At 39.6% G+C, this 26181-nt stretch overlaps 1 protein-coding gene and 1 long non-coding RNA gene across 3 annotated transcripts in view; one reads left to right on the forward strand and one right to left on the reverse strand.

Moving 5' to 3' along the window:
• Positions 1-4901: 4901 nt before the first annotated feature.
• Positions 4902-8722, reverse strand: LOC118905358. Its single transcript, XR_005022209.1, has 3 exons — positions 8129-8722; positions 5747-5856; positions 4902-5128 (listed from the first exon to the last, which is right to left on the reverse strand). It is a non-coding gene; the product is annotated as an uncharacterized LOC118905358 (long non-coding RNA).
• Positions 7890-26181, forward strand: part of ARHGAP18 (Rho GTPase activating protein 18) — a 126464-nt gene continuing 108172 nt past the window's right edge. The window contains exon 1 of one of the 2 annotated variants that reach the window (XM_036871999.1): positions 7890-8080. In XM_036871999.1, the coding sequence (XP_036727894.1) occupies positions 7968-8080 (113 nt within the window). In that variant the 5' untranslated portion in view covers positions 7890-7967. The remainder of the gene's footprint in view (positions 8081-26181) is intronic. The other variant, XM_036872000.1, reaches the window with a different exon arrangement.

Genomic DNA, 26181 nt, shown 5'->3' on the forward strand with positions numbered 1-26181 from the left:
TCACTATTTGAATTGTAGAGAACCTTCTGGATTTTGGGGGGTGGGCAGGTGGGATAGAAATTTTAAAGACATTATTTAGGAGTGATTCACAAGAACCAGATGTCAGTTCTTATAATAGACATTTTGATTGAGCCAGGAACTGTGTGTTGAGGCAGTGTCTGAACTTGAGCAGTTTATACTGTAAGAAAGTACATATTCTGGTGGCAGGATATGGCGTTTTCCTCAATTGTTAGAGTCCTGAGTCTGTAACCATCTGCCTGACAGCTTTTGCCTAACCTTTTGTTCCATAGCAGCTGCTTTTATAACAGAAGTAGTTTGTAGTAGCTATAGATAACCTCTGGACAACCTCAACACTGTAATTTTTAGTCTGTTTTAAAATTTCAGAAAGCCCAAATCCCCATGATTATAGCTATGTTCTTTGAGCCTTTGTAACAAGTCAGCTAGCCAAATTATTAAATAGAATGAAGGCAAATAACTCTCTTAGATATTTTCAGAGCATATTTCAGGAGCACAAACAATTTGGGGCTAGGATATTATGTGAGTAGCGCTTTCTCAATTAGCATTTGGATGAAAATCATTTATAGTAATGTCTAGAGCAATGGTTCTTCATCTTTTCTGGAGGCATATTGAGAATTCTGGAGGCATATGGACTCTGGTTCCAAAAAAAAAAAAATCAGTATACACAATTATACTACAGTTGTTTTAAATAATTTACTTATTTCATTGGAAATTTATTCTTTCACAGCAAAATAAATTTCCAATGAAAGAAGCAAATTATAACCAACAAAGCAAATTCATTAAACCCAATGAAGTCAGTATATTATACTATAATTTTGCAGAGACAGAATGCTTTATTTCAATGATTCTAGATTGCATTAAGTGTAAAACAAATCAAGTTAATAGTTTTTTTTTTTTGGAAATAAATGTCACTATATAAAAAGTCTGATTTCAAGGTAATACTAATTTTAAAAATGTTAAAATCTGTTTCTTAAAATTGAGAGAATATGGTCTAAACTTTTTTAACCAGGAACTATGACTCACTTATTTGAAAAAAAAAATTAATGGTTATTTCCAAAAAGCAAAAACAAAATCGCAACTGGTCAAACAAGAAACAAAGCAAATTCTTCCCAAAATAAATTTTAATAAAAAGGCTGTTTTTCTACAAAGTAATGTACATAATTTCTTTTATATATAATTCCTTTGATTTTATTTTGATAACAATTCCTGAAAACTCCGGTTCTCAAAGACATGTGGTAGCAGCATAGAAAATCAGAATTCATATAACTTGCTTTGCTGGACACAGGCCTGTGTCAATACAGGCCTATCAAGAATTCTCTGAGACCCTGAGTTGAAGTCGTGTTAGAAAGTGAAGAATTGTTAACTCTCTGATTCATCTGAGTAGAAGCAACTTGAAAAAGAGTTCTCCTGAGATTTTTGCTTGTAGAGAAATTGAGAAGTTGTTGTCCTTCTCTATATCAGCATTCAATTATGGCATTCAAAAATTTGTCTAGTATTTCAATTTCTGACTCTGTGGACATGGTAGCTACTTGTCCAAAACAGCTCTGCTTGTTCTACAGCTTTAAAAATGAAAATATTTGCTATTCAACTGACCAGAAGTAATTACTTTTAAATGAGCCAAACTCCCTGATTAAATTCCTCTATGAGATTATCTTGAGGGTTTTCTTAAAAACAAAAAAAAAAACAAAGAAAAACTTCCCCATGAAATACAGTCAAACATATCTAGACATTGTTTGGAAAACTAGTGAAGCCCTGTGTAATCAAAAGGATGGTAATATTTTTCTATTATTTCTTGACACCACCTTTTGAAAAGTTAGTGGGCAATGTCCACGCTCTGGTGATGTGGACAATTTACATGGTTCTAGAATAGAATAGTTTTTGCCACCAGTGTGTGCACATGTAGAGAGCACTAATCCATATTGACATATGAATCTAATTTCTTCACCCCAGAAAGCAAAACCAGGGGTGTTGCCCAACATTCTATGTGCTCCTTCTGTAAACTGATCAATAGGACTTTTTTTTCCAGTAAAATTATGCTTTACCATTTTTGGAGATATTTCTAACCTTAGAAATTTCCCAAAGGGCTTACAAAATAGAAAATTCTTCTTTGATAGCATCTGTCTGTGCAGTTTTAGCAAGTATTTTGGTCAATAAAGAGAATATAACTACTCCAGGACCTACTCTAAAACTTTAAGAAATAAAATTAAAACTTAGTAATTTTAGTTAATAAAAACTAAAACTTCAATAGAACTATAGTGCTTTCCTTAGATATTCAGCTTCCCTAAGTCTTCCCCAATCATTATGACTTCTTTTACTTGACAAGGAGATAAACATTCTTTGTAATCTACTTCAGTACAAGACTTTTGTACTGGGGCAAGTCTAAGTACTGCTATACTTCTAGATGTTTCAAATTGTCTTGTTAATAAGCAAAATACTATGTTTCCAGAATGTACCTACCTCCAGAATACACTTCACTCTTCTTGACTTGGTGCTCCTAAATGCAAGTGTTCACAACACGGGCCCCATTGTATTCAGCAATGAAGAGAAAACCAAAGGAAAGTTTAGGGTCATTGCTTTTACTTATCGTGGCTAATTTCCAATTGAGGCTAGTTTTGACGTGAGGTGGATTTACCATGAAGCTAAATGAAGTTAAACCTCCAGTCTTGCTCTTGCAAACCCCCTTCCAAAGCCCTGTGTCTAAGAAATTCTATGACTTTAGGGCCTATAAACCTAGATCTGTCTTTGCCTTAAAAAAATTATTTAATTAAAAGATAAAGGATGTTTACAATCATAATGGCCAGAGGACTTTCATTTCTATCAGCGGAAACAATTTTAGATATAGCATAATGGTGATGACCTTGTACAGTAGGATGTATACTGTGTCTCAGTCCTCTAGTAATTTGACATAAAAAAGAAGTTTCAAAGTACCAGGAAAAAACTAGTATGTTTGAGTCTGCCTGAATGTTCATCGCCACAGCATTGCATTTACATCAGTATTCCATTTGGTTAAACACTTCACATGTGCTGTAGATTATTTTACCTGATTAATTAGCCATGTGGACTTTTTCATAAACAAAATAGAGTCAGTTCCAGGACACCTGTGACCTTTACAGTGTTTAAGCGCACAGTCTCAATGGTCATATAAACTCAGGTTTACACGTCCTAGTTCTGCCACCTGCTAGTGGGGTGACCTCACATTCCTCATCTCTAAAGTGGGCAGAATTCTAATATTTCTCTCTCAGGCTTGTTGTGACAATTAAATGAGAGACTCTGTGTACCACGTCTAGCAAAGAGCAAGCATTCGAACGTTAGGTAGTATTATTTATTGGTAGTAAACTCTTAACTGTAGGATCTTTTCCAGATGTTTGCCAAGAAGCCTAAATTAGCCTCTGGCAATAGCAGTTAGAAATCATTCCAGGCATGGCTAGTATTTTCTCCCTGGAGGAATAGTTAAGAAAATAACTTTGAGAATAATGCAGAAATTTTTAGAGCTGTCCAGAGAGAGGGAAAAGGCTTTTTCCTTGTTGCTCCAGAGACAGAATTAGTAATAATGAAGGCAATTTCCAAGGGAGTAAGTTTACATTCTGTGTACAGAATAATTCTCCGTCACAGCTCCTTATTACAGAATTGGCTTACTTGCAAGCTCACAGAATTATTCCTACAAAAGCTTGATATAACATCAAGTAGGAGGTATTAGAACACTCCCTCTTCATTAGTTAATGCTGCTGTATGATAGGTTTTATCACCTATGTAAAACTTTAACTTCACAGTTGATGATTAAGTTATTCAAGTTCTTGTTATACTATTGTAAGTTGAGTTTAGCTTTGCCGATTGAAAGGTCAGTTTTCACATTGCACTGTGTCCCTATACAGGCTTCCAATGATCTTACAGTGTTTGAGTATAAACATTCTCCTTAGTTAATTCCATTTAAAGTGACAGAAACCAATTAAGAAAATATTAGATAAATATGTTCATCTGTTGCAGTTTTGGTACCCTGCAAATATAATTCCATACTACTAAGTAGGCTCCTAAATCAAAATATGAAAACCAGTTAATACATTCTTTAATACTACTAGCTCTGAGGCTAAGAATTTTTTTTTTTCATTATTTTTGAACATGGCTGTCAAATTATCTGAGGCTGCAGTGCTATCTCCACCCTATTTTTAACAACGGATTTGGGTATGTAAATTACAGCTTCCTTTTTCCTCCCTAGGTCATCCAGTTAGTCCCATTTGAAGGGAATGAATGAAATGAATGTTTAAACTGTCTTGATGTTGTTAATTACTTTGTGAGATGTTTCATAACAGGAAAGTCTTTGGCATGCAGTGAGTAGCTTGGAATATTAACATCTTCAAGGACATTAGGTTCTCAGTGTTTGTTTAAAGTGGTTGCAGAAGAGAGTAAAATAATACCTTTTTTTTTTGTTTTTTTCATAAAATGTATCTCTATGAGGAAGGGTATGAGGGACAGACTAGCTAATTCTTGGTAGGGTTTTAGGTTTGAAACAGGAGTAGCCTTTCAAGAAACCATTTAAAAAAAAATAAATTTATATATTTAATTTATTTTTGGCTGCATTGGGTTTTCGTCACTGCGCGTGGGCTTTATCTAGTTGCAGCAAGCAGGGGCTGCTCTTCGTTGCAGTGCACAGGCTTCTCATTGCAGTGGCTTCTCTTGTTGCGGAGCGTGGGCTCTAGGCGCACGGGCTTCAGTAGTTGTGGTGCGCGGGCTCAGTAGTTGTGACTCGCGGGCTCTAGAGCGCAGGCTCAGTAGTTGTGGCGCACGGACTTAGTTGCACCGCGGCATGTGGGATCCTTCCGGACCAGGGCTCGAACCCATGTCCCCTGCATTGGCAGGCGGACTCTTAACCACTGTGCCACCAGGGAAGCCCCTCAAGAAAGCATTATGGTAGTAAGGTTTGCGTCCGTGATGGTCATAAGAAAATTCTGAAAGTGGTTTTTCATCTATTGAATACTTGAGCCTATATTTGAAGCTAAGTACACCAGGATACAAGCCTGCCAGCTGTCTCCCTGTGACAGGCAACATTCTCAGACCAGTAACAACTGGGCTTATTAGGAGGAAAGGAGGAGGAGTCCAGAGGATTTCCATGTACCTGAAAGTTAAATTAGCAGGATTCAAATTTTATGTACCAAGCTATGTAAATCAATTTGTGCCACATTTTATTTTATGCCTCACAAAAATTAAAAAGCTTGGCTACTATGAACCCAAATACTACTTTGAGCTAGTAAAATAGTTTCATTTTGATTTATACATTGTGATTTATTTGTTATTAAACAAATGGAGAGACTATAGTCAGGCAAAAATATAACTTAATCATCATTTTGGCTAAGACTGGACAAAAGCTCCCTGTATCATAAATTGTCTCATGAGAGCTGGCAGCGCTCATGGCTGTCAATGGGCATGTGTGACACTGACTGAGGATATAGCAAAGGAAGAAGAAAAAATAGAAAAATAAAGAAGATAAAAAGGAGGTCCAGGGAAGTAAGGGAAAGGATGGTGTGGGATGAAGAGAAAAACAGAGAAGTAAAGAGTTTTTAAAAGCTAGAGTGTATGGCCTACCAATAATTGTAGAAGGTAGTGATTCTTGGTTTTTGTTTTTGCTTTTTAAATCTCAGAGCAGCTACGTAAAAAAGAAGGGTGAATGTGGGAGCATTAATCATTTTTCCACATAAAGACATTAAAAAGAAATCATACACTCCAGTCAACTTACCTTTTGCCTCTCTTCCTGTGCTTTTCATCTTGCCTGAGCTGGTAAACATCGCATCATAGGATCATACTGGTAGGTCTGTGAGGATCACTTGTCTGATATTACCAATTTAACTAAAAAAAAAAATTACTGTACTTTCTAAGGACACATTAAATTCATTCAGTTCTTTACAATCAGCATTCACTGAACATCCGCTATGTGGAAGGTAAGTTAGATGTGGAAGGCCCAGAAAGGAATGACAGGGGGGCCAGAGGGAATGGTGTCTGGCAGAAGAGATGGAGAGACTTGTGTGGGTAAGGGAGCAAGAATGTTCAGTACTGTACACAAAGGTTTGGAACTGGTTCTGTTAGCAATGGGGAACCAGTGGAAGTTTTATGGGGAGACATCAGTAGGGCTGTGCTTGGGTGTGCTAATAATGTGCCATATAATTTAGAGGAGGAAGCAAGAAAATGAGTTAAAGCGTTGTTGTAAGATTGGAGTGAAGATCTAATTACAGGGTACAGAGAGGATTTAGGTAGTGGGGACAGAAAGGAGACAATGGGTAGAGCCCAGTGGAGGTATTAGTTGATATGCAAAGGTTGACCAACTACTTGTGGAGTGGGGAGGGAGGAAGCTGTAATAAACTCTTTTTTAGGAAGACTTGTAAATGGGAGTTCACAGCAGATACCAAAGAGGATTTTAAAAAATAATAATAATTTTTTGATACTTTAAGAGTGTGTAAGTATGAATAAAGTATTTATCTCTCATGATCATTTTAAATAATAAAAGAAGTACAAACAGTATATTTATGGAATGATGAAGTTGAAAACTTATTTATGAGGAAGTTTAGATACAAATACTGATAGACCGTAAAAACCAACCACAAAAACCACTTCCATTCAGGCTACTAGATATATAGAGGAGCGTAGAATTTTTTAGAGGAGAAAGGACAGAAACATCTCATGTTTTTCATAACTTTTGCGCTTGTTTCCTTATCTGCAGGACAAAGAACAGGATGGTGGTTAAAAAGAATGGAATTTAGCCTAGAATTCTGGGCAAATCTAGCTTCTGGCACAGAACAATTGTGTTATCTTAGACAAGGTACTTAATCTGCCCCTCAGCCTCACTTTCCTGCAGATGAGAACGATACCCATGTTATAAGGTGTGTTTGTGTGTGAGAGAAACAGACAGAGTGGGGAGGGGGAGAGGAAGGAGGAGGAAGAGGGAGGGAGGAAGAGAGAGAGAGAACTGAACTGAATTGAATGAGATAATACATGTAAAACACCTGTCACAAAGAGAGCCTGGCATATAGTAAGTGCTCAACAAATAATAGTAAGTACTTTTTTTTTTTAATTCTCTGCAGTGCCATTTAACAGTTTTGGTAGATGGGTCTCTTTTTGGTACTGAAGGGTATTTTGTTAAAACAAAAGGTAAACTTGGCATTGGCTATGTGAAAGAAGATGGTATTCTAGGTACACATCTTTTTTATGAAGACATTTTAGACTCGACACAACAGGTAGCCTTTCTCTCTCTTTTTTTAAAAAATATTTATTTATTTAGGCTGTGCCGGGTCTTCCTTGGGGAGAGCGGGCTTAGTTGTGGTATGTGGGATCTTAGTTCCCTGACCAGGGATTGAACCTGGGCCCCCGGCCTTGGGAGCTCGGGGTCCTAACCACTGGACCACCAGGGAAGTCCCCAGGAAGCCTTTCTTGTCACCTGTATGGCACAGTTTTGCTGGGCATGTTGATTGGGTTTTGCTGTGGTTAATTTTAACGCTGACCTTGAAGGGGCTAAGAAGAGCCCTTACTCCCGTTGCATGAAGTAGCAGAAATTATCAGATGGAAACAGGAATTACGAAGGGAAAAAAAGGCTCTGCAGTAATTCATTGTTTCCTAACCAAGACGGCTTGTGCTTACAACGTTGAGAGGCGGCTACAACGTGGCCGTTTAATCCGATCAGAATAACGCGGGAGTGGGAGCAACGAGTACCCCCGCCACCCCCCACCCCTTAACTGCAGCCTCTCGGACTGGGGTTGTCCCCGGGCTGCGGCCACGCTCTGAGTCACCCGTCTCCCCCTTGGAGAGTCAGCGGCCCAGCTCTGGAGAGGCCCCGCCCCTCACTTGTGAATCGCTGGCCTTGGTGGGAGGAGCCGGCCGATGCTAATGAGCCGAGTTGCCGGGAGAGCCAGGAACTTCTTTCCCCTCCTCTGTGTCAGAATCGCAGAAATTATGCCCCTTCTCTCACCATGAGCTGGCTCTCCAGTTCCCAGGGAGTTGTTCTCACTGCCTACCACCCCAGCGGCAAGGACCAGGCCCTGGGGGGGAACCATGGCAAGGGAGGGGAGGAAGCCACCACGAGGTAAGCCCGGGCACCCGAAAGCTAGAGAACAAAACAAAGCCCTCTTACCTGCTCCGGGGAGAAAAGTGACAGGGAAGTTAGTGTGGGGAGAAAGGAACCAAAAGCCACAGGTCGCGCCTAACCTCGTGCAGCAGCAGAAATCTTTGGCTGGGGTTTTCTGTACTTTGCACCTCACCTAATCCTGAAACCGCCTCTACGATGACTGGTGAAGACGGATAGGAAGGAACTGGGGCGATGGCTGTCAGGCTCCTTGCTCAGCAGGTGCATTTGCAAATGCTGAAAGATCAAATAACTATATTTGAAACACTTCCTGTGAGTTGGAATTCTTGAATGGGCTCAAGGCCCAGCCACTGGAACTGCTGCTTGGGAACGGCGCCAACAAGCAGGAGGGCTGTTCGCTGTATTCTACAATCTGCTGTTGTTACATTGTGATTCTTTTCCCCCTTCTTCTGGCTGAAAGCAAACTTCTTAGGCAGAAAGCCCAAGACACTGGCCTGGGGCAGTAGATTTCACATTCTTCGGCGTATGTAGATTGTTTTGTTGGTGGGGGAGCTTTCAAAAAGGTTTTGTCAGGAAGTAGTACTGTGCTGCTAGAGTGACCTGTGGTTAATGTTAAATCACTTTATAGGCAGACAGGGCGAATGTTCTATAGACCACTGAGGCGCAAAGAGTACCGTCTATCTGTGTACTTTGTTCTGTTTTTCCAAGCCTTTACCGCCCCCCCTTCCTTTCCTTAATGACCTTCTCACTAGCTGAACATTTTTACCTCCTGTCTTAGATATAAATTGTAAATATTGGCCTAGAAACTTGCAAACAGCAAATGCTAACCTAATAGGGTAAGATACTAAATTAGTTATCAGTAAGCACATTTCCTCCTTGATGTTTAATGTGATAATAAAACTTTCTTTGTTCTTTTGTGACTTATGCTTATGCCTTAAGCTGGAATAATGCCTTCTTTCATTTGTTTTAAAATCCCCAGATGTGGAGGAGGGGAATAAAAATCAAAGGAATGGCTGTAATACTCTGCGCTAGATTCCCAGGCTGACCAGAATTTTTCCTCACATTGCAACCGCCATATGTATTCCATTGACTTAATTCATTTCCAAAGATAAAAGGGATTTGCTGCTTGTGCTTTGGATGTGTTATCATTTTATTTTGTGTGAGAGGTCATAAAGTGTTTTCATCCATTTTTTCTGTAGCACACTAACGAGATAGTAACCTTTCAGCAGTAAGCAGACTGCAACGCCAACCCCTTACTGTCTGTAACTTGGACTCCACTTGACGGTCAAAACTGCCAGAATTGTGCAGACTTAGCACATTCTCCAGAGACTTTACTCTGGGATGGCCTGAGGATCTGAGCTGAATTTTGGATCTTGATTGTGAGAGTGAAAAGAACCTTAGGGACTTTGAGTCCTGACCTCTCATTTTTACCTTGAGGACTCAAACCCAGGGATTAGACTGCTGCAAGGTCTCTCGTCGTGGGGCTTTGCCTGGGGCTGCATATTGAGACATGGAGCCTTTATCCGATGTTTGCAGTTTTGCAGCCTGTTGCGGGTGGCCTATACTTGAGTGGGTTGAGAGAACAAAAGAGAGGAACAGGGCATTCTCAACCTTGTCCAGAGCAGAATCATTCTCAACCTAGGCTAGCGCAAAATCGAGAGGGTGTAGGGTGGGCAGCTGCTCATACAGCAAGCGCACTCCAGGGAGCGGTAGCGCCGGACCTGTTCCCAAGTGCCTCCCCCACTGGCTGCCATATTGCTTGCCCATACTGGCCCCAAATTCCTACCACTGAACTAGAGTCCTAGGCTGGAGAAGATGGGAGCCTTGGTTTGAGGGCTGGGGGGGGGGGGGAAGGAGAGAAAAGGGACAGTCCTGATTGGCTTTTACCCTTAAGCATGGAATCATTTATCAGATAAGCTTAGTGTTTCTTTGGGAGGCACCTTCTGTAGCCTGGAGAGGTTGAGATATTGCTATTGGGGCAGAAGGGGGGTGGTGGTGGGAGGAGGGATTTGAGGGTGGGATGGGATCAGGAGCCATCCTTTAAAGATGGTGGTGAGGGAGTGGGGCACAGGGCTTCGGCTCTGGCCCGAGGTTGTCGGCTTGTACTTGAAGCACTGGCAAGCTGCCCCGACGTGCAAGTTTGGTGGTTGATGCCTATTTTAAAAAGCTCTTCAAAAGTCAAAACCAAACCAAACCAAACAAACAAACTGTGAAAAAGAGACAAAAGTTAGACTCTTGTGTTCCCATCCACATATTTAGCAGTTGTTGAAGGGAGCACAGAAGTCTAATTTGGCTTATTGCAAGACTTTGTCTCCTAAATAATATGCACCTTGATGAACTACTTAATCAAATGTTTAGTTCAGTAAGATGAGCTCATGTATATGCCATTTGATAAGTATAAATGATTATGTATATGATTTAGGATATTTATAGAAAGCATTTGAGTTTTAGCCCTATGTTACCAGGTCCTTTTTTTTTTATTGTTGTTTTGGTCTTTGGGGAAGCTGGGATAGTAGGGAATTAATATTTTTGTAAGTTATCTGTTAGTCTAAAATTCCCTCCATTCCATTCCATTCCATTCCATTCCATTCCATTCCATTATCCCTCTTTATCAGGACACATTCATTGGATACCTGATTAAGGAATTCTTCCTACTCATAGTTAGACCCTCTCAAATATTTACAGAATTCTGTTTTCAATTTTTTTTGTTATATTTCTTCTTGAAAACATTAGGATTTGAAGAAATATGCTAACGTTAGTTGTTCTGACTGACTTGTGCATAGTCAAATGTTTCCAGAAGAAACCACTTTTTATGAGTAGCTATATTTATAAGACTTTATTTACTTGTTAATTTTCAAGTAGGTTTCTTAATGTTTACTTTTGCAAAGCAGTTTTTCAAAGAATACTGCATTTTGTCTATTCTTACTGTTTTCCCTTGACTTTCCCGTCATTTTAAGAAAAACTATTCTGTTTGCTTCCTATCAGTCTTTGCTAATATTTGATAAATATTAATGTCAAATGGTATTTTTCTTCTTATTAAACCTTTTAACTCTAGTTTCGTCTGAGATATTTTTATGTCTTCTATGAGTAAATGTATAGCATTCATCATGTAAGATCTTGTTTTGTTGACCCCATTTGCCATTGGTGTTGGGCAAGCAGAACCAAGAGGCACTAGGTCATGATGACATAAAGCCTGAAAATCTGGGTTCGGGGGCCAGGCTGCGTGGGGTCACATCCCGATTGACTCTCCCACTCATTCTCAGTGTGGCCTTGGAAGGGTTATTTAAATCTCTACCTGTAAATTGAACTTCATATTAGTGTTCACTTCACTGAGAGGATTAAGTGGGATGATCCACGTAAAGCCCGTAGAACAGTGCCTGGTTTATGGCTAGCTGCTGCTTGCTTTCACACTAGATACAGAAGAGGAAAGAACTTATCGAGCTTTGTGGCATGTAACATATTTTTCCTCATTTCAGAAGCATTTTCACAAATACCGTTTTGTCGCGTGTTAAGAAACATGGGCATGATCCTTATGCTTAACTAGAAATGGCATAACTGAAAATTAACCATTATGTAAAAGTTCAGGCCTGGAAGAGGGCTGCCATCTTCTCGTGTCTTTCTTTTACGTGAATTTACAGCATTTAAAAAAACTTATGTACTGTATCATGAGTTCTTTCCTTCTGAATTTGTGTGTTATCTGAAATTATATATATTTTTGGTGAAGGTAGGGTGGCGAAGAGTTGTTATATTGCAATTATGTCATAAGTGAACGACTGTTTCTTTTTATTTTTCCTAGCCTTACCATTGAAGGCATGATTCCTCATTCTAATTTTGCAGGAGTTAGTGACCAAATGCATTTTTAACCTGTCCATATGGATAATTGTTTTCTAGATCAATCTAGTCCTCCATGTGCTGGCATAAGAGTACTTTCTAAAAACTGATTTTCTTTACTGTGTCGTTTAGAAGCCCTATTCATAATTTTCTCTTGAATTGTTAAAAGACACACCCAGTATTCTAACTGGGCAGGTCTTACCTTTATTTAGAGTTATGTGATATTTGCCTTTTAACTGCCCTCATCTGTGAGGCATGTGATTTTTGTGGGCCTGTTTAAAGTTATCTTCATGGGACATATATTAGGTGTATGCCTTTTCAAATATAAGGATTTATAAATCTCAAGAACCCACCTTCTTAAAAAAAAAAAAACAAAAAAACCTGCTGAAAACTTTCCTTGCCTTCCACGGTCCCCTTACTTCTTTCATCGTCCGCCTTTGTTTTTCTTTTCTAACGGGGGCTAGTGCTTATTTGAAGGTTTATGATTGCTCTTTTGGTGTTTAAGTTCTTAGTATCTGTCTTGTTTTTGAGAGTGTTGCAGCATAACGAACTCACAAAAATTGATGCGTTTAACAACGCACATGATGGCTTCTGGATTGCCTGGTAATTAGGCCTAAAGAGTTTTTAATAATTGGCCCACCAAAATGAATTATTTTTTTCTCTTGTTTTCAAATTCCTCATTATCTGTACACCTGAGTATCATTTACAGGTTAGAAAAAGGACCCAGCATCCTAGAGGCCAAGGCCACACTTGTGTCAAGTGGAAGTTCCCTGTGCTCCATGGTCATGGATCTGTGAGGTCTCACTCCCTTTGGTGGCCTTTGCTCTCCTACATCTTCTTGATTTGAATGCTGCCCGAAGGTCCTGAGAAGCCTCTCTGCTTGTCACCCAAGTGGTGTCCCTGTGAGAGGGCTTGGAACAGCAGAAACTTGAGGCCTCCAGGCTGTTGCTTGGGTGGTGATGGGGTAGAGGCTGGGGGTGGGCGGAGATAGCAGCCTGGTCTCCAAGCTTGGTTTGGGGAAGAGGGTGTGCTAGGCGGGGTGTGATGCCAGTCCTTTCCTGAACTCTCTCCTTTAGGTGATTACCGTCCTGACCTAAACCTTTCATTTCATACAAATACTCCGAGATGAAATGGTCTGTTGTCAAAGTTTTAGTCAGTATTGATCTTTAATGACTTTGTTTTACTTTTGATAAGAGGAGACAGAAAATAAGAAGTTTTCTTATTTGAGGAGAGTGGGGATAAGTAAAGGTGTTGGGGGTGGATTAGGGCAGAGGGAGCAGAAGAGATGATGTCTGGATAATTCTGAAGACACATTCTTTTGACTTCTGTGTTCGTTGCTGTGAGCTGGCCAAGTTTATCCCTTTTTTTGCAAGAAGTAAACAGAAACCATGGAGATCTGTGTGGCCAGTTACTGCATCTGGAGTCTTTTCTCTACTCAAGCCCACTAAATATCTGAATTTTTGTGTCGGAAAAAATTGTGAAACGTCATCCCCTTGACACATGCTCTTTCGGTAGTTGCTTTTGCAAAGAACACTTGTGTCTTTAGGGAAAATGAGGTTTATTGCAGGCATCTGGGTCATAAGGAAAAGACCATATCCCCTGTCTTCTTCCCTCAGGACTGGTCACATGGCATGTTGCTCTCTTTTTGGGACTCTATTCTTTTCTGTCCACTGGCTTTATAATCTCCTCATTTCAAGCTTGAGCTTGGTTCTCAACGGATGCCCCACCCTTGTCACCCTCTATCATCTTACATCTCCTAGCAAACGGATGGACTAATTTCAAATTTTTGAAAGGGGATCAGGTTTTCCCAGTTAATTTTTTTGAACTGTCCCAGGAAGCCTATGATTTGACCATTTGGGGTCTTTTTAGAGAAGCAGATTCTGTAGGCGGGGCAGTTTCCCTCCAAAGGCAATGTGGCGTCTTTGCTAAGCTGTTCAGAACTTTACTTGATTCCTCATCTATGAAATGAGTGTAATAGTGCTCGGCTTCACAAGGTTAATTTTAAAGATCAAATGTGTAGCTTTTGAAGGTATTAAAAAAAATGTGCACATCAGGAATATTATTACTAAATCCTTTTCAATACAATATCTTATCTTTTCCCTGGACATTTTGCTGAACCAGAATTGTCACATGGAACTTTTGGGTTTAATTTGCACTTTGCTTTTTTGCTGCGCATTAAAATGTAAGTTCCTTGAGGATGGAGATCTTGCCTTATTTTGTCTCTTTACCTGGGTTTAGCAAAGTGCTTGACCTACTCTAGGCAGGTAATAAAAGTTTGAGTGAATGAGTGTAAGAGGGAGTAGGGTGCAGTGATTACACCTACTTTGTGTGATCACTTTGGAACTAGACTGTCTGAGTCAGAGTCCTGGTTCTGTCATTTAATAGCTGTGTGATCTTGGGCAAGTTATTTAATGTCATAGAGCCTCAGTTTTTTCTCTTCCTTCTGCAAACTGGGCATAGTAATACCTAACTCAAGAGTTATTATGAGGATTGAATGAGTTAGTATATGTAACGTACTTAAAAGAGTGCTTGACATAAAACACTGTGATTGTCTATGATGACGCAGGGCAGTCAAAGACCTGTGGGTGAATTAATTTGGAAATACTGTTAGAAAGCATTTTTGAAATTGATTTGTAAGTGTTTCGGGAAAAGAATGCTTGCTTTAATACATATGCAGTATAACTTCTTAATTTGAAAAATAATATTTGTGGAATAAGTTTAAGATAATTATAAAAATATCTCAGATTATATTAATGTTAATAACTACTAAGAATACCAAAACAGTATCTTAAAAAGGGCTTAAAGGTATTGAACCCCTGTTAAGCACAGGTGACTGTTTTAAACAGCTTTTTGTAGTTTGGGTGGATATAAATTTCTAAATCGTTTGTTACTCTTAATAAGATGGAAAATCATCTTGTTTAGAGCAAGGAAAAGTTATTTGCTCATGTTCCTCAAAGACCGAATTGACTTTAGGTTATTTGAATACTTGTAGGTAAAAGTACTAGTATATCACCATACCTAAAGTTTTTGAAGACACGATCATTTTTACGCTTTTTCTCCCTTAAAATATATTTGTGTACTTTCTGAACAACTCTCTTTTTTTTTTTTTTGACCACACCCTGTGGCTTTTGGGATCTTAGTTCCCTGACCAGGGATTGAAACTGGTTGGGAAACTGCCCCCTGCAGTGGAAGCGTGGAGTCCTAACCACTGGACAACCAGGGAAGTCCCTGAACATCTCTTGATCTTATAACCTAAAAGTGATGTTTCATGGAGCAGAGCTAAGCTGAGGGTGTGATATCCATGGTCCAGATCACCACCCAGTGCCCCCTGAGCCCCATCCCCTTTCTCATTTAGTGCACACATTTAAAGACTATACTGTTGGTTTTTCTCTTCATCTTTATTATACATAATACATTAACTTTAAATGCCTACTGTGCACTGGGCCTAGGCTAGGAAACTCTGTCCCCTTAGCCAGTTCTTCTCAAATCCCTCTCATACGTGCCTTTCAAATTGCTATTAGCTCAGTAGCTCCTGCTTACGAGTGGCTCACAGGAGCAGGCTGTTTTGCTTCCACCTCTAAGAGACTGGGGACTTTTTTGGTGGGAGTGGGAGTAACTGGAGGAAAGAAAGAGATAGTGACCTGGAGGGAGGAGGGAGATGTATGCCAGTGCGTAATGCAGAAGCCGTTTTCCATAGAGGGAAAAACAGCATACATGGTCATCAAATCCCAGAGAGCTGTAAATTCTCCAGTCGTGCCATTTTCTGGATTCGCAGAGTTCTTTTCACCTGCTGGAAAACTCAAAGCACCATATATCTGTGGCATTGTTGCTATGGGAGAATGTGTCCTGAGTTCCCAACAACAGGTTTTGAAATACATTTTTCAAATCTAAATAAAAGTTTCAAGTAACTTGGGGGTGACTGTTCTCTGTTGCCTCTTAGGATCTTTGTGCATTGAGACGTGACAGTGATGCTTTTTTCTGCTGCCTTTAGTTTCGTCTTACTCTAGTACGGTGTCCTTCTCAAGGTACATGGGAGCACTGCACATGCTGATACGATATGTCTTTCCACAGCTCCTGAACATGTGCCTGTCTTCCATTAGGGGGTATGCACTTGTCTAAGTTTGTCATTTATTTGGAAGATTTAGGAACATGGAAATTGATACATGTCCTTGTGACACTAGTTGAATCAGATTAGAACTGTAAAATGTAATTAACTTAATAAACTGGGAAATGCTTTAACATCATGCTGCTGTGAAACTGAAGCTGTGTAGAAAAATACTGGAATTCACACTAACAAGAATTTTTGAAGTTTGGGTGGGTTGGCTGTAGAGATCTGGTTTATCTCTGAATGCTAACGTCTGTCAGATATCATCTATATTTTGAGAAAAAGAGTAAGAATTATTTATTGTTGATGAGCAGCATAAAATTGAAATCCTACCCAGAACGAGATTTGGGTAACTCAGAAAGGCATTAAAAATATGTAAATGTAGAATGTCTTAAAATTTAAATTGTTTAAAAGAATCCTAATATGTATTTTAATAAACAACCGTGAAGATTTTTGCTGGGTGTATATGATAAGCCTAGAATAAAATAAATGTAAGAATTCCTGCCCTGAAGGAGCTTCCATTATAATACAGATGGATTCTGAAACAATGTTTTCAGTATCATATTTAGGAAGCCATGACATGGTTCCCTCTTTTGAGATATAAAACTTTAAAATAATTTGTTATTGAATAATTAAGATTTGGTTTGAGTCAGAAAAGGTGAGCTGGCAACTGAAAGTTGAAAGGAACTTTGGCTATTTATAGGTGGTCTAGAAACATGTAACTCGATCAGCTTATTCTATAATTAATGTTTTGACTAGAGTTACTAAGTGTGTGTCTTTTCATTTCTCTCTGGTCCAAATAATACTGTCAAAGCTATGGCCCGTCATCTTGATAGAAGTTATTTAGATCAAGGTAGAAGTAAATTTGTATGATGTCTTTATTTATTTTTAAGTAAATCATTGATTGTTATTTTTAAAATTTATTATTGAAAATGAGGATATATATGCTTCAGTATATCCAGGCTAAAATTCTTTTGATTTATGGCATTTTGGAATCATTCTGGATTATAGTATAACTATATAATGTCATCAGACTGGATATATTTATCTAATTGTATAAGTGTATTAATCCCTTGCTCCCATTTTTTAGAGAAAGGTTTCTATACTTAAGGATCAATAGGGGCCTGGCAGGTTATATAATAAGTGAAGTGGATGATTGGAAAGTGCAGGCCTCAGAAGAATGTGGGTTTTGTTAGAAAATGTTAGCTAGAATTTAAAAAATACTGAGTAAGCCCCCCAAAATCCTGTCTGCAGGTTCGATCTGGCCCAGGTACCACCATTTGTGACCCCTATCCTGAAGGTCAAGGTGATTGTTTCAGTCGGCTGTTGCTGTGTAACATACCACCCAAAACTTAGTGACTTAAAATAACAATTTTCTCTCTTGATTCTGGAGGATCACAATCAAGTTCTTTCTTGGGGTCCGTCAAGCAAGATGGGCTGAGGCATGGGGATCATCAGAGGCTTCTTCGTGCACAGGTTTGACACCTGGGCTGGTGGGTCATCTTTCTTCTTGTGCGGCTTCGCCACATGACTAGCTTGGGCTTCCTCACAGCATGGCAGAATCAGAGTAGTCAGACTTCCTACATTCTTGCTGGCTTACCCCAGAGTGAGCATTCTAAGAAGTCTAGGTGGAACCTGCCAGGCTTCTTGGGGCTTGGCCTCAGGCGTTACTCAATGCCACTTGGCCATATTCTGTTGGCCAATTAATCATAGCCCAGCTCAAATTCAAGAGCATGGAGGAATAGGCTTCACCCCTCAGTGAGGGAATGGCTTACACAGCTTGGTAAAGAGGTCATCTTTGGCAATAAGCTACTCAGTTATCATTCCAGTCTCTCTGTATCTGGCCCTACCTGCCTTTTCTGGTCTTATTGCCAACTCCTCTTAGACAGAAGCCTCTCTTCCCTGGAGCTTGACTTTAAATTCTCCGCTAGTACGTACACATCCTATGTGCGTTTATCCTTCTGCCTTGCTTTATTAGGCAAGTTTATATTGTAGAAATTTTTCTGTTTACCAAGAACATAAATGCCTTAAGGGTAGGCTTGATATTTTTTTTTTAAACCTAAGCACTAGATGGATTCAGTACCCTGTATATAATAGGAATTCAACTATATTTGTGCATTGATGGATATTTTATATTTTGGAACGGTTGGGTTTTATGTTTGCAGGACAATTTAGTATAGAGCCTTTTTTTCTTTCCACCAGAAACAAAAAAAAACAAAAAAAAACTTGATCCTCAAAAACATTTTTCACAAAAGTGCTAAATTTGAATTTGATTTTAGGCACAAGTAAATTTGAATTTGGAAAGAATAGAGTCCTGAGAAATGAGATCTTCCTTGTATAGAACATGTTCCCTCTATTTGATAGCAGCAGAGTTGCCAAAGGCCCTTGTTTGTTTACATCCAGTGATATTTACTCTAAGGGACTATTGGACACAGATGTAGTATTTTGGAGTACGTAATATTTTTGAGATCACATAGTACATACGGAAAACATCCCAGAGGCTATATAAAAATTAATTGCCAGTATTTGAGTTGCTTGCTTTTTCTACTCCCAGAACGTTAGTTTAATTTAACAGTCGTCCAATAATTCTTATCATGGCGCCTTAGCATACCTAAATAGCATCACTGTAGGATATCCTTTCTTTCTTGTTTAGAGACATTGCTTTACTATACCAATTACTTAAATGGATTTGTCTCTTGCCACACTTCCTTCAAAGCAAAGAGGAAAATAAGTGGCTAGGACACCCTCTGAACTCTGGGTGGAGGCGGGGGGAGTGATATTCCCTTAAAGGAGGGAAATTTTTTAAAAATAGTACTTGAAGATTAGAATATGTATCTATTTCTTTTAAAATACTTGGTATCTCCAGCTTAGAGATGCCACTGTTTTTGTGAGAACCTGCTGCATACATTTTAGTTATTTGTCTATAGCAATGATGGTCATGTTTTATTCGTCAGATCACTTAATTCCTAAGATTTTAAGGTCATTTAAGAAACACATTTACACCAATTTTCCCGTCCCTATATTCTTGATAGGAAATCATATCATCTCCATTTTGCAGGTAAAGGAAAGAGACTAATCCCTTTTGAGCTTAGTTTGAAGCTTGAAGCTTGAAAGCCAGGGCCAGGCTATGTGTCTTTAAAATGAAAGGCTTGTTCTAATAGCTTTTTATACATTTCAGGAGAGACTAATACTTTGTTAATCTGCTTAAAGCAAAATTTCTTTAATAAATAAGTCAAAGGAATAGAGCTCTGTTTCCCAAATTGTGTGTGGAATATTGTTACTAGGTGTTCTGTTGAAAAGGAGTTTCGTGGTCTAATATTTTAGTGTAAATAAAGTTTACTGCAAGACGCCTTGTAGCATATAATATTTTATCTAGTATTTATGAATTGCTAAAAAAAAATTGGTGGCAAGAAGCATATTTTAAATATTCTAAAGTTATTTGACCTAGGAGCCTTTTTTATTTTTTAATAACACTTGTTACCAATGTTCCAGGGAACACAATTTGTGAAATCCCAAAATATTGCTGTTTCTTTATAAGTGGAAAAATGTTCAAAAATTGTATACTTTGGAGTTAGGGACATATTTTGGGCTTTTTCTGTTGTGGTGGTAGTAGTGGTAGTAATAGGTTTTTAAAAATTACCCTTCTTCTGTGGCCACTATCTGTTTTATTGATACAAGCATATCTGTAAAAATCTCCCCTTGGTGAACATATTTCCACAGTAAGAATGTTTATTGCTTTTTAATACCCAAGCTTTATAGAATATACATCTTTTAATACAACATTTTTTAACTCATGTTTTTATAGGGAAAATTTATACGTATGCCTCCAAACCCAATAACGACATTTTAAACACACATGTGGGGGAAATAGCTCGAGTTACAATTTTAGTATAATGGGGACATCTTGAAAAACATGCCCAGTGTCAATCAAGAGGATATATGCCATGTCACTGCCTGGAAACAACACTTAATCTTACTAATGGTTTGATCTTCAGTAAATAGCACTTAAGCATTTTACATTCAACATGATAGTTTGTTAATTGTGTATTGGAATATTGCTGTGTATTTTGTTTTGGAAAACGGGTTGAGGGTCTGGGGTAGATGCGTTCTCTGTTATTTTTTCTACTTGAAAGAAGAGGACGACGCCAGTGTTTTTTTCAGGGAAGGATTGCTGCCACTAAATTAGAGAGGCTGTCTTAACTTATTTAACAACCCAAGCAGGTAGGTGATATTACGCCCAGTTTACAAATGGAGAAATGGAGGTGGGGAGTGGTAGAGAACCTCACTTGAGGTCCTAAGTGACAGGACTGGGATTTGAACCTGGGCAATCTGCTATCAGGGTCTTCACCACTGTGCTGTTCATAGAAATTATTTGTTTCCAACTTTTGTAAGCTGAATATGGTTTCTAGAAGTATATGCAGAGCAAGTTAAATTACAACAGAATGTTTGGTTGTCTGGTAGTTTGTGTGTGTGTTTATATATATTTATATAATAAAACTCTGCTCTCTTCATGTTGAGAGAAGCTTATGTGAATCTGGATTCTCAGCAATTCACTTAGTAGTAAAATAGGCACTTTGGGAGATAACCTTAACTACTTTCAAACCCCAAGATACCATTTACTGCAATGAAGTAGTAAATAGTTTTACTAAATTCTGCCATTTAAGCAAATAATTTTGTGTGGCCTTGAGGTATCTCCTGGCATTTTGTGGTCAGCTATTCATGTAACTGGGGCAAATGGTATCACAGAGGAAAAGAACAACAAATATTTATTGAGTACTCTCTGTGTTCAAAGCCCTTTAAAATAGACTTTGTTTAATCTTCATAAGGTGAGAATTACCATCCACATCTTAAGAAAGAGAAAGCTCACGTACACAGAATAACTGGTCTGAGACGGACAGCTTGTATACAGATCAATTCTGATTTGAACCTTGGTCATTTTCATCCTACTGACTGGTATAGAATAAGGGCCATTATCGTTTTTCTCCCTTCCAAGCACATGTGTCTGAATGACAGTGGGGCCTCAGTTCAAGGGCAGGATGTGTTCTGTGGCAGGCCCTGATCTGGGTCTTTCAGAGCAGCAGTCTGGACATGCCATGCTGCATTGGGGGCCGCAGGAGCCATGGGGAAGTAAAGGAGAAAGCCCCAGGCCGGGACCTCTCTTCTCTCTCCATCAGTAGGCATTTGTAAACTGGAGACTTTCTTCACATGCATTGAAAATCTCCCGGCACCAGCATGACACAGTAATAAGATGTACCTTTAAAATACTGCCACCAAGACTTCCTTGGCGGCGCAGTGGTTAAGAATCCGCCTGCCAATGCAGGGGACACGGGTTCGAGCCCTGGTCTGGGAAGATCCCACATGCCACGGAGCAACTAAGCCCTTGTGCCGCAACTACTGAGCCTGCGCTCTAGAGCCCATGAGCCACATCTGCTGAGCCCGTGTGCCACAACTACTGAAGCCCGTGTGCCTAGAGCCCATGCTCCACAACAGAATCCACCGCAATGAGAAGTCCGCACACCGCAACGAAGAGTAGCCCCCGACTCGCTGCAACTAGAGAAAGCCCGCGTGCAGCAACGAAGACCCTACGCAGCCAAAAATAAATAAATAAGTAAAATTAAAAATAAATAAATTAATAAAATACTGCCACCATCACCACTGTCATTGCTATTAGGTGGTTGTAGTTTTCTATAAGGGCTCAATAATCAGATTTTCCTTAGTGCTAGAAAAGTAAGACAGTAAGAGAGCTGTGAGGCTACATTGTCTCCAGGTCTTCCCCAACAATCTAGGTGGTCTCAATACTCTTTCTGTCACGTGAGAATTTTCCACTGAAATCCAAACAAGCCATTTTCTTTAGCTGGGAAAGTGTGGAAATGTCGCAGTTGCTAATGAACAGCTCCTTTTCACTTAGTAAAGTCATCCAAACACTTCAGGGGGCTGCAAGGACATTAAAGTCTTGGCCTACCACAGACCCAAAAGTCTCAAAATAAAATGACCTATTTGGTGTGTCAAAAGCGCTTTTGATTAAATTACTGAAAATAAGGTGGTGAGGGCTGGCTGACTGGACAGCGTATACTTAGAACTATCTTCTAGCCATGGATATTTTTCGTAGCAAATAGATTTTCTTAGTTTATAACTACTAACCAAGTGATCAACTCAACCACAGATCTTTCTGGAGCTTCCCCACGTTTAGGCAAAGTAATGTGAAACTTGTCCGAAAGCCAAAGGTTGGGGATTACCTTATTCTTGGTCCTAAACCTAGACCTGTTCTATAAATAGTTGATTTCCAGGCCAAGCTGTCCCTGCATGACATGTCCCCATAAATGTCCTGTTGCCACAAATTGCTAATCTTAGCAAAAATAGAATTCTTTGTCCACTCAGAGCTTTCCTAGGATGCCATCCCAGTGCTGCCTTACCACATAGGAAAGCATGCACACGTCACCCAAAGAAATTGATTTGTCTCCTAAGATTCTCTGCCTTTTAAAGCTGTCAATCCTTGACATTATATCCTTTCTCTGTACCCAGGCAAGTGGTTTGCATGGAGCAATCTTCCAAAGCAGCCAAGTCTGCAGTCGCAGTGCAGGGAGGAGAGCGAAGGGGGAAGGAAAATATGAACCCTGTGCTGCTGAGGAAACCAAGCATGATGGGATAGTCTTGAGAAAGGGGCCAGCTCAGGCAAGCTTAGCTCCATGGGCAACCTGCCTCTTTGGGGAGAAGGAAGGAAGGGAGCACGCATTTTGAAAAGAGTAAACCATTTCACAGTGTGAAAATTTGACAGAGAAGCCCAGGCTGCCCAGCCCTTGTCTCAGGCTAGTGGGTCCAGAGGCCTCAGACTAGGGAAGGAGGGGTGCCCTGGGCTTCAGGGTCAAGAACAGAAAACTGGGCCTAGGCCTGGAAGAGGAGGAGAGCAATTATGGAAGTAAGGGGTGATTGCTCCTGTGGCCTTACAGAGGTGCTGGCTGGCAATAGAGTTGGCCTGCAGGAGCAGCCAAGAACCCAGAAGGCCACCGTGGGCTGACCAGGAGTGGGAGCGTTAGGCTGGTGGGCAGAGCAGTTACCAGGGCTCTTGGCCACAGGGAAGTGTGTATGCAGCCTCTTGGGCAGAAAACAGACTATGGGTAGGAGAAGATTCCTGCAGTGACATGGGCCAGGTATTCACCAGAGACTCTTTATTTGTGCCTTTGTAGGGTAATTCACATCTCCTCAATTATGCTTCCTGGGGACGTGGCCAGGGAAGCGTCTCTTCAGGTATACCTTTTATTTTAATTGATAGTACTGAAATTTTAAACGATCTCGTAACATTTTGTTCTGTGACACATTAGCCAGTCAGTCTTAAAGCTTGGAGAGAGTTGGTCTTTAAATTTCCACCTGAGATCCTAATAGTCCAAGCATCTTGAAGAAGCGATCGGAAGAGTGAACTTCGTTAGGAAAAACTAGCTTCCTGAGCAAAATGTTAAAATGCACAAAATTCATTGAAGGTTAGATAGGTCTTTCCATGGAGATGGCTAAAGCCAAGATCTGCCTGACTGTGTCTTCCCGCCCTGCTCCCATCCCTCTCTGCTTGCTCTTTAAGGGGAGTTCCCCAGGCTTTTAAGGACCCCATGCTGATGAGAGATGTGGCCCATGTCTCTTTAAGGATGTAGTCCTTTGTCAAGGACTGGTTTAGGGAAAGTTTTAGTGTATTTGTGTTGCAGGTGACCACTTCTGGGTCATTCACTCCCTCCTCTCTCCCTCACACGCTCGCTACTTCTTTCCTCATCTCATTTTTATTAATGAACTAAATTAAGGATTAAATAACCTGTTGAATTGTGAGGATTTTGTGCACTGCTGTAACATGCCTTATGTTACTCATCAAAGAACAGGTTAAACTGAGCCCCATCTATAAATGACCAAGATGTAATGCAATTGTTACACTGCATTTTTGTGTACCACTAGCATCTTTTTTCAGTCATTCAAGTAATTTGTATTGCAAAAATGATGATAGCATTGAAGTGAATTTAAAATTTCAGAGATTTTAAGAAAATGTCCAAATATTGTGAAGCATATAAGATTTATTTGATCTCTCATGAATCTTCTAACTTGTGACATATGTTTTTAAGCTCATGAAATCATAGCATGCAAAGTTTTCCTTCTTTTTCAGAGGAATATTAAATGCTACAAATCTACATAATGCTGTGTTATTGATATATCGCCTGGGACTTCCCTGGGGTTCTGGGGTTAAGACTCCGAGCTTCCATTGCAGGGACGTGGGTTTGATCCCTGGTCGGGGAACTAAGATCCCACATGGTGTGTGGCGTGGCCAAAAAAAAAAAAAAAGAAAAGAAAAAAAAGATATATATCCTCTTCTCTATGCATGAACATTTTTTTAATATATAGACTTATTTATTTATTTTTGGCTGCGTTGGGTCTTTGTTGCTGCTTGTGGGCTTTCTCTAGTTGCGGCGAGCGGGGGCTACTCTTTGTTGCAGTGTGTGGGCTTCTTATTGCAGTGGCTTCTCTTGTTGCAGAGCACGGGCTGTAGGCATGCGGGCTCAGTAGTTGTGGCTCGTGGGCTCTAGAGTGTAGGCTCAGTAGTTGCGGTGCACAGGCTTAGTTGCTCCATGACATGTGGGATCTTCCCAGGCCAGGGCTCGAACCCGTGTCCCCTGTGCTGGCAGGCAGATTCTTAACCACTGTGCCACCAGGGAAGTCCCTATGCATGAGCATTTTAAAGTGTTTATACTATTTAATATTTTATTTGCATTACATCTTGGATAAAATGTAAATAAGGACTATATTAATTATTTGTTTGAAAGCAAACCTTATCTATAGATTCTAAAATTATACTTGTGAGTAATGTAAACAATCAACTGTTTCTTTACTATCTGAATTATCATCATTTTATTATATTTAGAACATGAATTCTTTTACACTTGGAGAATTTTATATGTTGTATGTAATGACAGGTGATTTGAGCCGAGGGTAAAATCTACCACTTTCGCTCAATCCACGGCAGATATTTAAGAGTTTTCCATTTTAAGTATAACATTTACAGGAATATATCTGATAAGCATGTATTTATTAGTTCAGCAGTGATTTTATGCATTTTAATGGCATGTACCACTTTAGACATTGCACGTATATGAAGATAATATTAGTGCTTCATGAATTAGTCATTTGGTTATTTTTTACTTATAATTTCCATATCAGTCATTTCACATACACACATACACATGGGTTTACGTGGGCAGGAAATTTGTATTGATTTTGTGATTAATAAAATGTTATTAGGGACTTCCCTGGTGGCGCAGTGGTTAAGAAACCTCCTGCCAATGCAGGGGACACGGGTTTGAGCCCTGGTCCGGGAGGATCCCACATGCAGCGGAGCAACTAAGCCCGTGGCCACAACTACTGAGCCTGCACTCTAGAGCCCGCAACCCACAACTACTGAGCCCACAAGCCACAACTACTGAAGCCCGTGTGCCTAGAGCCCGTGTTCCACAACAAGAGAAGCCACTGCAGTGAGAAGCCCGCGCACCTTAATGAAGAATAGCCCCTGCTCACTGCAACTAGAGAAAACCCGTGGACAGCAACGAAGACCCAATGCATCCAAAAATAAATAAATAAATACATACATACATAAAATTTCTTAAAAATAAATAAATAAATAAATTAAATTAAATGTTATTAATTGGACTGTTTAGCCAAAGCGGTCTGGTATGTTTGCTTATTAGCATTAGATTCATAATTTAAATTTATGAAATTATTTTAAAAATGGAAATTAACTGGCCCCATTTTAAAATTAAATGGCAAGTTGACTTAAATGGTCAAAACTTCTTTGTAGTTTCAGAATTCAGAATGAAAATGTGAAGGCTGGGATGACAGGAGTGAGGGCGGTAGAAAAAGAATTGTTTTTCCAGGGACGCTGTTTTCTCAGGTCCTCACGAAAAGCAAATGGAAAAATGTATGCTTTTTCCAAGTGAAGAAAAAGAGAAATAGAAAGATGTCTGTATGTATATATTTTGCCTTCACACTTGCACTGATTTCTGAAGTTACTCCAAAAGGACATCTTAATGCAAAATAATGTGTAAGTGGATTATCATTCCTGTATCTTTCATGGAAGTACTCTGGTGAACGTTTCAAATGCAAAAACAATAGCTGCCCATTTCTCCTTCCTGGGAGGAAGCTC

Source organism: Balaenoptera musculus, chromosome 12 (assembly GCF_009873245.2).
Source record: "Balaenoptera musculus isolate JJ_BM4_2016_0621 chromosome 12, mBalMus1.pri.v3, whole genome shotgun sequence".
NCBI classification, from domain to species: Eukaryota; Metazoa; Chordata; class Mammalia; order Artiodactyla; family Balaenopteridae; genus Balaenoptera; species Balaenoptera musculus.